The sequence below is a fragment of the Sinocyclocheilus rhinocerous genome, unplaced genomic scaffold (assembly GCF_001515625.1).
Source record: "Sinocyclocheilus rhinocerous isolate Xijiao unplaced genomic scaffold, SAMN03320098_v1.1 scaffold23, whole genome shotgun sequence".
Classification (NCBI taxonomy): Eukaryota; Metazoa; Chordata; class Actinopteri; order Cypriniformes; family Cyprinidae; genus Sinocyclocheilus; species Sinocyclocheilus rhinocerous.
In genome coordinates, this window is record NW_015644367.1 from 610340 (window position 1) to 625721 (window position 15382).

Below are 15382 nucleotides of genomic sequence, written 5' to 3' on the forward strand. Positions count from 1 at the left end.
AGATCCACTTTCCTGCAGAGTTTAGCTCTAACCCTAATCAAACACACCTGGGCATGCTAATCAATGTCTTTAGGCTCATTAGAAAATCACAGGTAAGTAAGTTTGTCAGGGTTGGAGCTAAACTCTGCAGTGCATTGGCCCTCCAGGGCAAGATTTGAGGAACCCTGCACTAGACGTTAATTGATGGACTGGAGTCGTGTGGATTTTTGTGATGTTTATATCAGCTGTTTTGACACTCATTCTGATGGCACCCATTCACTACAGTGGATCCATTGGTGAGCAAGTAATGTAATGCTAAATTTTTCCAAATCTGTTCCGGTGAAGAAAAATTAATCTACATCTTGGATGTCAATTTTCAGCAAATTCATTTTTTTCAGTTTCAGCTCTGGGAAAATTAATCATTCAAGCTCCCAGGGAGACTATTTCCACTTTGATCTGGAAGCTAATTTAAAGGGGTCATATGATGCTGCTAAAAAGAACATTATTTTGTGTATTTGGTGTAAATTTTACATGCTCCATGCATGTCTTTTTGTCCTGCCCTGGTCTCAGCTGATGTGAACTAGTAGACCATTGTGAACCAGCAACAAACCAGCTACCAGCTGGTCATATCATCTCAAAGTGGTTAAGTGGTTTTCAAAGTGTTTTTTTTTTTTTACATAGTAGCTGATCAACCAGCTAATTACAATCTTAGACCTGCCACCATGTTCCAAAACATCTACCAGATAAGCTGGATTTCCCAACAGGGATTCCACACAGTGTTGCGACAATTGCCTCGCCTGTGCTTTTTAATAATAATGACGTAAAGATGACCAGCCTTTGCATTTTTTTATTCATATTTGGCTTTACGGCGTTTGGAGATTTACCGCTCGTGATCCACCAGCAGCATCATCTCACGATTAATTTCTTCCCATAATGCCTCGCGTTAGTGCTCGTTGGCGCTGTCTGTGGTGCTGAAGCTGCTTTCGCCGACGGCAAGAGACCTGCTCCAGAATCACCTCCGTGCAAAGGCGTTACGCGCTGGTCAGCGAGAGACAACCGCGGTCACCTATTTGTTTATGTTCTTTGTCTCTTTTAACGCGTTATAATAGTAGGCAATCTTTAGTGTTGAATTTAGCTCCCCCTTGGAAGATACTATCCGTTCGCGCTTGTGTTTTTCGGCTCCCGTTTGGCTCGCATCCTTTATGCACAGCACGCTGCTCCAGCCCTTAAAGAGAACACAGGCATCGGAACAGCATGGCTTCCTGAGCGAGATGGAAGCGAAGCAGCACTCGATCAAGAGCTTGAAAAGCTATCCGGAGGCTGGGGGCCGGAGTCTGGCGGCGGCAGCGGGTGGGGACGTCGTCGGCGGCGGAGGTGGAGGGTGTCGCGTCGGCGGCGCGGAGATAGAGATGGAGGCGAAAATACAGAAAGCGATCGACTTCAAACTGGAGGGTCACCGATGCTACAAGGAGAAAAAAATCCGGGAAGCAATTGGGAAATATCACAGGGCGCTGCTGCAGTTGAAAGGGATCCATGTCGTCGACGGAACCACCGGATCTGAGGTGAACCTCCTGAACCAAGCTGCGACCAAGCTGACAGAAGAGCAGCGGCGAGCGGTGGAGAGCACTGAGATCGAATGCTACGACAGCCTGACAGGTGAGACTCCGAATCCCGAGAAAACAGCCGCTGCCATTGTGCTGAACGGCTCGCGGGAGGTTGCATGAGGCTGAAGTCAAGCCACTTTGAGATGCTGCCGATAAGGTGGATGTGTTAGAGGCTACACAAAGGGCTTTAATATAAGACTAATTCCACAGCAAGAAAACGAATGTGTTTCTATAAAGACACCACTGAAAACAATCAATCAAGCCATTGTTTGTGCTTTACGACCAGTTTGGCCTTCATTGCTCCTGAGCCAGTGTCATAATAATCCAAGTTCATTTAATGTCACGTGAATATTTGAGAGCGGGAGAATTAAGACGCGAACTACTACCTATTTTAATAAGTAGCCTACTAGTAAGTGCGATAATCACTTCATTTTTTTAATACTTGCCTTTCAAGGTTTAGGTGATGTGAGGTAAAGGTTGGAGTATCAGGTCTATAAGATTCAGTATCCAACCAAGGATAGCTTCTATAAACAGTTGCAACAAAATAGCTTTTGTAGTAAACCCGGAAGAGAATAAGCGCGTTCGATACGGATTCCATGGGGTATTTGTTTGGGTTGTTTTTGCAATAGCGATTTCAATTTTTGAGAAAAAATAACGTGTTGTTAACACTACTCGAAGAGACTTTAACGCTAAAACCAACCGTTGTGTTTTATATAAAGACTACAACAAATGTTAGGTTCGTCATACACATTAACTCATTTCACTGTGGTATTTGTAGTCTTTGTAGAAAAGTATTAGCTTGTTTTTGAAACACAACAGATTCAAAATTGACGCTTATGGGAATTTTAAACACGAAGCAAACAAAAGCATGATATGGCTTCTAAATCATAGTCTAATGAGTATCATTTTATTATGGCTATGTGTAGTCAATGCACTCTTTTATTGTGTTTTCGGTCTTTAAATTACAAACCCTATGTGATTTATAGACCAATGCATATTTTTCCCAAGTGCCATTTGACATAAACTCTGTTAGTTTAGTTGTTGATAAACAGAGGATAACATAAAAAGGATCACAGATGCCAGCTGTGTTTGCTCATTAGAGGAATATTGGTCAATACTCATGCACATCTGCTTGATCGGGATGGGTGTGATGCCTAGTGTTCATGGCCCTTAATGTCTCTGGTGGTCTCACATGGTGGTCGATTTGAGGTTAGGCTTGAATGTCACAAATGTGGCAAACACTTCAGGCCCTCGGGGGGAAGCATTAAGGTGTGAAAGAGAGAGAATGGTACATTTCACCACTGCAAAATTTCCATTTGTTCCAGTCACCTTCCTTTGTTTCTCCTCTTGCAGTCATGACGATGAGGGTGAGCTGGAAATATATAGAGAACTTATATAAATGCCTATATAAAGATGCATTTTATAGTTACATACAGTATTTAGGGCCTCTGAGGGTTGAGATGCATGTAGGATGCAGACGGAGTTTTGCGTTTCATCCAGTTTTGGTCAACTCTGTACTTTCTTTTAAATAGAGACGTGAGATTGCAAGCTGTTGGCATGATTTGTATGTCTTCAAATTTCTCCTACTTTGTTTGGATGACTTTAGATGTCATGTGCAAAATATTTAATGCTAATTTAAATGTCACATTCTCAGGTTCTCATCTGGTGATGTATTGTCACAGTACAATCTTTGATCCATAATACAACTGATTTTAGATGCGAAAAACTGCTTGCTGTATTGTGCCTACATGGCGTTGTGTTTCCAACAATCACGTGACAAGTAGCCCATTGCTTGTGTGCTGTCGCTGGCCTCAGCGATTGTACTAGGGTGGTGTGGATTGCCAAGTAAGGCGTGATGGGGAGGGAAGAGAGCCAGTAGAATAGCCTACTGTGCGATCTGCAAATCTGAATGGTGTGTGTGTGTGTGTGTGTGTGTGTGTGTGTGTGAAGTAAAGGGCCTTCTAAACTTGGGTTGTTCTGACAAGGTCAGGCCTTTCATCTGGTGATGTATTGTCACAGTACAATCTTTGATCCATAATACAACTGATTTTAGATGCGAAAAACTGCTTGCTGTATTGTGCCTACATGGCGTTGTGTTTCCAACAATCACGTGACAAGTAGCCCATTGCTTGTGTGCTGTCGCTGGCCTCAGCGATTGTACTAGGGTGGTGTGGATTGCCAAGTAAGGCGTGATGGGGAGGGAAGAGAGCCAGTAGAATAGCCTACTGTGCGATCTGCAAATCTGAATGGTGTGTGTGTGTGTTTGTGTGTGTGAAGTAAAGGGCCTTCTAAACTTGGTTTGTTCTGACAAGGTCAGGCCTTCCATCTTGTATTGTTCAACTTCAGGCAGCCACAGCAACTTCTGCAGCACTCTTTTACAAAGCCTGCTGAGTCTTCTCTAGCAAACACACCGAGTCTTGGCTCAGCAAGGTGTCATAAGTTAGGCTTGACAGGTCCAAGAGACCATACAATATGCTACGTCTGAAACTAAACCGAAAGAGGAAGATATCAAAACATGAAATGGCTGAGCAAAGAGATGTTATGCGAGCTAGCTTGCAAGAAAGTATAGGCGAAAACCTTTTGTATTGTTTAAATGATAAACAAAAATCAAGAAATACATGTGTCAAGTACAATTACCTAACTTTGTCTGAACAGCAAGAAGATGAATGGTTTATTTGCCATCCTTATTCATAATACAATGTCTAAGCCGTGCATTCCCAAGAGGACAGGACAGCATTTCTAAGTGGGTTATGTCTATATTTGGTTGAAACTTTTTTTTGGTACTGCAGTTACGCAAGGATACAGAGAAACTCTTTTCAGCACACACCTAGACTAGCTGTTGGTTGCTTTTTAACCTCACATACCCTGTCATTTCACTGAAGATGGAAAATATGAATAGTAATGTATACAGTATCAAATATAGCTATTAGTTTACATCATCTACTCGATAAACAGTATTCATTAGACTAGCATGCTCTTCAGTAGTGTATGGTGGGAAGAGTGTGCGTTTGTTTAATGTGTCGTGATTTATATTGCATTCTGTCAAGCCACCGTTCATTCGAGGCAGTGCCATATATAAGCGCTGAAAATGAGAGCTTGTGAAATCACTGTGGCATAAAATCAACACTGTCATTTTAGCACATTTCAAGCAGTATTATCAGAGATAGCTTGGACAATAATGCTAATGCAAACAGAATGAAGCTGTTTGGATGTGCTTTTTATTTTATTATTACTCACAAACCCAGCTGTCGTGCTTTTATCAAGCTCATGTTTCGACACATTTTCATTTCAATCTGTATTCTTATCGTGTTTTCAAGCAAAAACAAAATCTAAGCATATTTAAACAAGACAGATCTTCTTGAAAAGCAAAATTGCATAAGTTTGGGTTCAGTAATATTAAAAGAAGTCTCTTACGCTGACCAAAACTGCATTTATTTGATCAAAAATACAGTAAAAATTGTAATGTTATGAAATGTAATTATAATTTAAAATAACTGTTTTTTTATTTTAATACAATGATTTATTATATACAATAATTTATTTAGAATAAAATGTAATTTATTCCATTTTTATGCAAAGCTGAATTTTCAGCAGCCATTACTCCAGTCTTAAGTTTCACATGATCCTTCAGAAATCATTAATATGCTGTTTATTATTATCATTAAAACAACATTAAAACTGCCTAATATTTTTGTGGAAACTGTGATACTTTTTTTAAGGATTTTTGACGAAAACAGCATTTCTTTTAAATAGACCCCTTTTGTAACATCATAAATGTCTTTAGAGTTACTTTTGATCAGTTTAATGATCATGTTTTTTTTTTAGAATATTTCACTTATGCATAAAAATCCAGGTGGTTGTTTAAAAATAATTTATTTTAATTATTTAATTGTAAAGATATTTTTTTATTTAGTTTTATTGTTTTAAATCAAACAACATTTTGTGAGTGTTACACTTATTGGTGTGCTTCATGTTTTTTATTATTTTTTAAATATAAATGTAGTATTCTTTTCAACACAAGGCTTAGGGGAAATCATGTGTCTATATAACGCTTATTGACCTTTTGTTCTCTCATTACATCAGACAGCAACAGTCAGTCAATGAACTTCTCAACCCTGATGTCCAATTAAAAGAGGCCGTATTAAAATGAAATCAAGACTTTCTCTCTGTATTCCTGGCTGACTCTGGAGAGTCCAGATAGGGGTTGCATTACATTCATCAACTCAAGGTTAGGTTCTGTCCCAAGAGCCAAAAGGAAAGAAATATTAAAGATGCTTTTTTCACCTGCCAGATCTCTCTGTCTAGAAGACTTTCTGATGTGCATTAGGTCTGAATGAAAGGTGAAGAGTAGAAGAAACGTGATGGAGCGAGGTGTCTTTGTTAATTATCATGCTGGTTGGCCAGCAGAGGCAGCTGGTGCCAGGTCCGCAGATGGCATGGCATCGCCATAGGGTTCCTCTGGGCACAAGCTTTACTTACTGTACAGTACACTGTATTATGTTATAGCGCTCTGCCACGGCCTGGGGGGATGGAGGAGAAAATGAGAGAGATCATAAAGTACTGGATCAGAGGAGGTTTGGCAGCATGTATGTGTCCGTGGATATGCAGAGAGAATGAATGTCTGCTTACATTTTCTAGGCCTGTAGAACCTGAACATATTGTTTAGGTCCCTCTGCACTCTCCTGCTGAAGTTGTGGGTCATTTTTCATCGTAAGAAGATGTGGAATGGCCACCAATGCCAAGAATGCATCCATAAGAACTCCTGTCACTGCAATAAAGGCAGTAAGGGGAGGAATAGGAGCACTTTAAAGCCCGGCTCACATTGTGCGATTTTGACAAATTTTAAAAAATCCTAAAAGATTCCTATAATCCTAGGCTAAAATCTGTAGTCTTTGATCGCTGGTTTGACATGTTCACTGACAGCCGATTAATGGCCGTTGCGATCAAATTTTACCTCCGACGAACTTCTGGCAGTGTCTGATGATTTGGCGCACAGTCCTGCAGTGTGACTTCTCCTACGACGAACGTCAGACTGTCTTCGTTTTTCAAGACAAGCCATGATCAGAATTAATGCTAGAGATTTCTTATAAGCACATAAACTCCGGCGCTCTCGTCCTCCGCTCACTGCATTAATATGATATGTTGCCTTTGCTATGATAAACACCAGTTGTGCCGCTGTTTTCATGTGGGTGTGTAGTGCTGCTTGCACTATTCTTCTTAAATACGCCAGTATTGCCGCCATTCATATACTTTTAATGATAGCCAACATTACAGCCCCGCGTGCAATGCAGCTCGCAGTCACTGAACGTGTATGGGTTAAGGTAAAACTCCGGACAAGTTTCCTTGCGTGCACCCGTTTTTAACGCGTCTTGACTGTCGTACAGTCTGACATTAATGACAACTGAGATCCCACAGTGTGACATGATCATCATGTTCATACAGTCTGACAAGTACAATCATAAAGGACTTTTAAAAAATCGCACCGTGTGAGCCCGGCTTAGTCAACCTGAGTTACTCGGCTAATATTAAAATGTGTAATTTTGCTGGCTTGCTTTGAAAGCATATTTCTAATAGATGTTTGCTTGTCCAAAACAAGATACTGACCAAGAAAACGTTGACTTTAAAAGAGCAAAATTTCATTTATATAGATAAATAAGCAATCGGTGGGCTACTGGCAACTTTATTTGAATGATCTGATCTTGATGTCAGATAGATGATATTTCAGTTTTGACATCTCAGAGATGAGCTCTGCTACTCAATCTATGGAATGATTATTAATTAGTATTAAAAGATCATATCAAAAATATCTGAGTGAAAATAAAACTGGATTGATATTATATCTAAATGCCAAATCAATGTGGAACTTCTACAGACCACACAACTAAAATCAAGGTGAAGATTTGGATTCAAGAATATTATAAATAATACAATTTCACTGTATGGTCTACTAAGTTTACATCAGCACAAGCTAATAAACAATGTGCGCAGCCTTACTATGTAGTGACATCACAAGCAGCTCATCTTTGGTGAGAGACTGCTATATATTAATAATATAAGCAATATTCAAGATAAGCTAAAAGTCTGGGGCCATCAGATATTTTAAAGATGTTTTTGAAAAAAGTATTTTATGCTAACCAAGGCTGCATTTATTTGATATAGTACAGTAAAAACTGTAATACTGTGAAATATTATTACAATTTCAAATAATTGATTTCTATTTTAATATATTTTACATTGTAATTTTATTCCTGAATTTCCAGCAGCCATCGCGACGTCATTGTTGCATAATCCTTCAGATCATGCTGATTTGGTGCTCAACAAACATTTCTCATTATTATCAATGTTGAAATCAGTTGTGCTGCTTAATGTTTTTGTGGAAACTGTAAAACATTTTTTTTCCCCAGATCCTTCAATAAATAGAAAATTCTAAAGACTTAATTTATTTGAAATTGAATTTTCAATTTCAGATAGTTGTAGATATGTAGCATCTGTTCATGCTACTCTCATGAGTACCTTCGAGTTAGTGTTGAAACCTATTGTAAGCATGTCATAAAAACAGAAAATGTCTTATAAAAACAGGCAATGTCTTATGATGCTGAGTCATGTACCGATGCCTGTTTGCGAGAGGGAGAGAGAAAGCACACCCCGGTGCATCAACACAATGCTAGTCCTCCCTCAAGGTAATCTCTCTAAAGGCCACTTAAGATTTCTCTTGACCTGAAACACTTCTGTGTAAAGGCCTCATTGTAAACAGTTTAGTGGAGTGATGTAGAAGCCACCATAGTGTCTCGAAATTCAACCAAAAATGACAATTCTGTCATCTGCTCACCCTCAATGATACATTTTCTCTGTGATGTTGCATTTTAATCTGGGATGCGTTTGTTTTGGGGGGAAGCTCTGCACCTGAAAGCCCTGCATGTGAGCTTGCACATGTTTATGTGTGAATGTTTTAAATAGAGTAGGTTAGAGCTCCAGATGGTTGTAGTGATGCTGACAGCAGCACGCAGCTCCAGATGCAGCCTTTGTGTGCAGGGTTTAAAGTGAAAACCCTGGAAAAGTCTGGTGTTGCATTCTTATTTCAGCGAGAAAAAATTAGGAATAAAGTATGCTGAAAGTGGTGTGGGTGAATTAATGGTTGATGTAAAAATCTTTTGATGTCAGAAAAAAAAAGAAAGTTCTATCATCATTTATTCACCCTCATGTAGTTTCAAACCTGTATGCCTGTATTTCCTCTGATTTTACTAGCTTTACAGTACAATTACACTGAATAACTGAGCTTCAAAAAGGACTATAAATAAATAAATCATAAAAGTGGTTCATACAAAAGATTCGGGTAATATTATCAGGGAATAACGACTTAAATTTCAGCCTGTTTCTTGTAAAAATGATCTTATGGCTTCAGAAGACTTGGAATATTGTGGATGATTCGCAAAGACAACCTTTGCAATATTTTTATAGTAATTTGTGTCCTTTTTGCAGAATGCTTCAGTCCCCATTTGCTATAACTGCATGTAGAACACAACCCAATCTTATAAAAAACTATTTTTTTCAACTATTTTTATGCTTTGACATTGTTGCAATTTGGTTGATTTGAGTTGTATGAAAACGTAACATTTTTTTAGAAAAAAAAACTAAAAATTAAGATCCACTCCTAAACCTAACCCATAGGTGCAAGCAGATTGTATGAAAACTGACAAATGATATATGAATTTGTCACCAGTTCTCCAAAACGTAAAATACTATAGTTACAATTTGCCATGAGAGGGTGTTAGGAAAACAGCATCCAGTTCAAACTTCAGAATTTCTCCTTTTGCATCCCATGAGGTCAGTACGAGTAGTGCAAATAATGACAAAACTTTGGGTGAACTATTCCTTCAGTGTAACGTTGCTGTATGCAGTGGACTTGACCAGATGTCACTCACTGTAATCCAAACTGCCAAGCACATTGTTGCACCAAGAATATTCATTGGAAAGCTGGCCAGCATGATGTTCCTGAGAACTTCTCTATTTAGATATATCACTGCAACAAAACATTTACAAAAAAAACAGCCATTTATTTCTACTTGAGTCTACGGAACAGTGAACACACAGGATGGTTATAGTTCCAGCTGCTTGAATTGTCAACCGTGTTGTTAACAGAAGTGTAATTATGCTGTTTTTAGTGAAGGATCCAATGTTCGCCTGCTCAGTCGAAAAGCAAAAAGCTGTTGTCGTCTGGTTGTGTTTGTCCTCTGAGCGTGAGCTGTGCGCGACCGCTGTAGGGGGCCAGTAATTCAGGGACAGTCGGCACTACGGGTCAAATCCATGATGCAGTGTCATTGGTGTGGTACATTAGTAAGGCACTTTTGTATCTTATTTACAATCTACTTCAAAAGATTGCATATTAGTACCTTAAAGGTACATAATGCTACCTAAAGTGTACATATTAGAAACTAAACGGTGCTTACAGACATAGCACCTTTTGAAAGGGTGCTGACTTGTTTTTTCTCGTTTTTTCTTGTTTGTGTGTTCCAATGCCATTGAAAATACACAACAAAAATAATTTTATTAATTAGTATTTTACTTTTATTGTTTTCTAGTAAAAAAAAAAATATATATATATATATACACTGGCATCCTCTGGTAAATAGATTTTTTTCTTGTTTTAAAGTGTAAATATTTATGATAAAACAAAAAAATTTTTAATTTACCAGTGGTGGGGGAAAAAAACTAATAATAAAACATACTTCAAGAATAATATATAAATATATATAGATAAATTTAAATTGTTAAAGAGAAATCTATCTTGAATTATGTTTTATTAATAATTAAGATATTAAAATATTAAGTTTTTTGGGGACTTTTATGTTGAGGTTCTTGTTTCTTTGTTTCCTAGTTTTGTAGTCCTTTGTAGTTTTATTTTTGATTAGTTCCCTGTGATTCCCAGATGTGTCTTGTTTTTCAACTTACCCTTGTGTATATAGCCCTTGTGTTTGATCTGTTCTCTGGTGTTATTCCTTCATGGATGTCTCATAAGCGGCCCCAGGTCTGTTCCTCGTTTCCTGGTTTTTGTATTGTTTTGTATTTTTGCCATTATTTTAATAATTACTCTGCACCTGGATCCTACTCTCTCCCATCTTTTCATGTGTTAAGTATTTATATATTTTTTATTTATATTTATAATATATATTTTAATATTTTTTCAGCAAAAATCCTGATTAAGATTTTGATTTGTTTATTTTATTTATTTATTAAATTTTATTATTTATATATATATATATATTATTTTTGCATTGTTTCATATTATTTTGCAGTGTACAAAATGTTCTACAACCACCAGACTTGAGCACTTTAAGCATTTTGGAAAAGTTCACCCCAAAAAATTATTAATAAATTATTAAGAAAAAAGTATTAAGTGACCTCTCTAAGGATCTATATCATCTAGCTCTTTCCGCTGTTATGCATATTCATCAAGTCTCTGTTAATGCTCGTGTCTAAATGGAGTTACATCGGTGATGTTTCCATACAGTCATAATGGTTTACTGAAACCTCTGGTGCTAAGTGCATCGCTTAAGGGCTCTGACTGGGAATCCAGCCGGCTGCAGTCTGCTCATCATCCTCTAGCCTCAGCATCAAAATTCAATCACGGAATATTAAAAAAAAACAATCTCTGCACATTTTAAATCATAGGCATACGATCAAGTGTCCATACAGGGATGTTTTGATTACTGTCAGCATATGCTTATGGTGTTTGAGGGCATTATGGGAGGGAGCTGCAGGGATACCCCCCATTAATATTTCATCCTCTCCTCTTAAACATGCTCAACGATTCTCTCTCTGCTGAGGTTCTGCAGCTTGCAAGCAGATCTGACTAAGTAATCTAGCTTTTTTCTCTCCGCAATCCATGTTGCACTGTGGGTAATCCATGCAGATAGGACAGTGGACATTGATGACTGTGAGGGAAGAAGAGGGAAACATACACTATCTGCTGCAGCATTAGATCAGAGGCAAGTGCTTTTTTATTCATAATTAAGGTGGAGAGCACATTCTTTTTTTCAGAGAGCATTTTTACACGCCCCAGAGGACAACAAATTGTATACACCCCTGTGGAGAAGATCAGTCATCAATATTTTTGGTCAATTTTTCCAGGGTGGTAAAAGACTATTTAATGCAAATACCTGCAAAATGTGTATTTTGTCAACTAGAGGTGTCAAAAGTGGCAGTAATTTTCTGTGAAATAAGGATCTGAGATGGCTGTTTTTTTCTTATTAGGTTTAAAACTACGAAGTCATATATGCTGTCAGCTCCCCTGGCGTGCATGGTGTGGTGAACAAGGCTGTCGTTCTGTGATTACAGATGGTCAGAGGGAGAGAAAGGCAGAGGGAAAAGAAAAGAGGGGAGGGGGTGGTAAGCAAAATATGGCGAGTGGGCCTCATCCAGTCTCTTTAAAGAACAGCTCCGTGTTCAGTGCATGACTGCAGGCTTCACCATCACCCACTCCAGCAATCAGTATCACTTCAGTCTTCAGTCCCTCCAAACCCCACCCCTTCCGGGAGAAAAATCATATTAATTTTCTCCATATAGATTTTTAATTATATCAATCTTTCAACACAGACATGGCAACTCTGAGATTAAATGATTGTTAAGGTATATGCTTCAGTTTTTAAAAAAAAATTTTTTTTTATCACGTTCGTTTACTATCCTAATTCTAGGTAGAGAACTACATTACCCATAATCCTGAATAGGGATCCACCAATCAGAGAAGTTATTGCTAACATGGACATGTGAACAGCAACAAAAGAACTCAGCAGAAACCTCCAATGCTCTTGAAGCATTGCATATGATATGAGTCTCACTACCCTCTCTATTTATTTATTTATTTTATTTGTTTTTGTTTGTTTGTATATATTTGAATATAAATTTTACATATATTGTATTTTATACTTAAAATCAATGACTTTGGGTCAGTAGTTTTATGTTTTACCGTAATGCTTTATGTGCCTTTGTACCTTTGTGTTTTTATCCAATTTTCATATACTTTTTTTTTGCTTCAAATCATCATTTGTAATGTTGTGATTCATTGTTGTTCAAGCTGGTTGATTTTGATCATGATGTAAAACCCTATATTGAGGAATCTTTTGAAAGCGTTATGGAAGAAATTAATGGTAAAAACACTTCTGGAACTACTGCTGCAGTCTGTTCTAGTTGGGCTTTATTTTGAATGTGCAAAATTATAATATATATTATATATTCTGGTTACAATGAATAGAGTACAACAGTTGAGTTCCAGAAGTAACAATCCCATTCATTTTCTCCACAGCGTAATTGATTTTTAATGATAACGTAAAGAAAAGTCAGACCTACCATGAGCTTCAAGCTTGTTAATGACCTGCTTTTGTTGAAGCCATCCGCCTGCATTATTTCAAATTCGTTTTTAAATAATCATGTTTAACAGTGTAATTGCTTGTGAAAAACTACATTTCCCATGATTCTGCAAGAAATCTCAACTAATCGGAGAACTGCCACAAGCAAATCATGCCAGAAGAACACTTTAGTTCCCACCCACTCCCATGAAACACTGCGAAAGACAAAATCAAAACAATCTCCCTACGATCTCAAATATTTGTATGTATATGCATATTTTGCAGTAAACATAAAATGTTATTTCTTTATACGCAATCAAAAACTATAAATCAACAGTTTTATATTTATCCATTGTTTTTAAATTTGATTGTTACAATGCTTTATGAGATTGACTTTTTTTTACTTTTTTTTTTTTTTTTTCTTTTTTGAAAAAAGAAATATTAATTTGAGTGTGTCTGTGTTGATTCTGCGTCAGGAGGCTGGATTGCCCTGGTTGTCGCCAATTTTTTTTTTGACAAACATCTAAATCTTTTTGAGGAAATAAACTCTTCAAATATGCCTAATCAGTTTGTGTTGGAATGTCAAGGGTTAAATGAAAGAAGCTAATTTTCTCCCTATTATAATTTTTCCGCCTATCGCTTTCAACTCTGTGATTGGTTGTCCAGCTATGAAATTACAGAGGACCAAGCAATAGCAAGTCAATAAGAGACTAATTTCAAATGACAGGAAAATTGGCCAATCATATCGTCCTTTCAAATGATCTCTATTGGACAAATGAATTGGAAAAATACTTCCAGAACCAAGGCCACTGAAAAAGTGGGCGAGCACTGGTACTCTGCCTGTTATGCATGGAACTTATTACATTCGTGGAAAATGTGAATATTATAAGAACAAAGACTGTGAAGGGAAGATGATTTTAGGTGATAAGATGAATGAAGAAGGGTAAAGTGATTATGCAGTTACCAAACTCGGAACGGAAATGAGATTCATACAATATGAATAGGTCATTTACTCCTAATCAGAAATAGTGAGCTAAAGATGAGAAGCTGTGAGGGGAGGAGGGAGGAATGGATAGGTTGAAAAAGAGCCATCGGCGGCTGCTAAGTCTCGGGGCCTCGTGATTTAGGGCAGCCTTCCTCTTAGTGTCCTTTAAGCCACAGTGCACTGACTGACAAGGCCATTATCAACCGGCTTCAGAGCAGGGGAGAGGAACTAGCATTTAGCAGTAACTAATGTTTGAATTATACATGTGAGCTCAGGGTCCCTCAGCCTTGTTAAATAAGACTGAAAACCAACTCAAGCGCATCTGCTGCTAAACTATTCTGAGACCCGCTATTGTTACTTTTAAAGCAGTCTGTTACTGCTTGCTGTTGGGGGTGATATGTTTTGTTTGCTGAGGGTTGAGCGACTACCTTATTAAAAACTGCATGAAGAGGGAAGCTTATACTGCTGTGTTTTATATGATATTGATATATAATGTGACAAAATGAGTAAACAAACAAATGCATCATGCTAAATTGGATCAAATGAGTCAGGTGTTTATCATTGCACTGTAAACTGTGAACATATTACCACGTAATGTCATATGTGGTTGCTTATGCTGACTAGATGAGACTAGACCACTAGATCACATGGGGAGGAGGATGGGGTTGGGTGTTATGTAGTACCAGCCTCAGTATATTCTTGATCTGGCAAGCTATATTCTGATTAGCTGTCTTTATGTATCTATCTATCTATTGTTTGTTTGTTTGTTCAGTTGCTTGTTCGTTTGGTCGATCGTTTTATCTATCTATCTGTCTGTCTGTCTAGTATAGTCAAAATTCAAAGTTTGTTTCTTGTTCAGAATAGGGGTGTGCGATATCACGATTTTTGATCATGGATGATTAAAATGTCTCCACGATATATACAGTGCACATTCTATCAGTTACAGTTCAGGCATCTCTGTCTCAGTATACTGTACAACGCCACATACATTCACTTCAAATGTTAACTCAGCGGTAGAGTTACACTCACGGGACACTGCACTTATTCGCAATCACAAAAGTACATTATTTGCATGTACTTTAAAGCCTTGCCGGTTAAACATATCACTCGTGTGCTGTTCTGACATGTGCTTTTTTGACTTTGATAGTAGGGGGAAAAGTACTATGGAAGCCACATTCTTCAAAATAATATGGATATAGAAAAGAATCACCCCCCTTTAAAATAATCACATTTTGTTGCTTTGCAGCCTGAAATGAAGACGGACACAGTTTTTGTTTTATCCAGCTGTATTTACTCAGTGCAACTTATAACATCCAAGTTAAAGATATAACACCAACATGTCAGAAAAAAAGAAAAAGAAAAAAACCAGAATCACAGAGTTTGAAAAAGGATCACCTCCTCCTAAAAATGACTTGTAAACTCAATCAGGTGTAGCTAATCACCTTCTCAGTGGCACACAAAGCCATTTGACT

General features: G+C 37.7%; 1 protein-coding gene across 1 annotated transcript in view; it reads left to right on the forward strand.

The window, feature by feature from the left end:
* The first annotated feature begins 926 nt into the window (after positions 1 to 926).
* Positions 927 to 15382, forward strand: part of LOC107758251 (tetratricopeptide repeat protein 9B-like) — a 41462-nt gene continuing 27006 nt past the window's right edge. Inside the window, exon 1 of the mRNA XM_016575951.1 lies at positions 927 to 1635. Within this exon, the coding sequence (XP_016431437.1) occupies positions 1182 to 1635 (454 nt within the window). The 5' untranslated portion in view covers positions 927 to 1181. The remainder of the gene's footprint in view (positions 1636 to 15382) is intronic.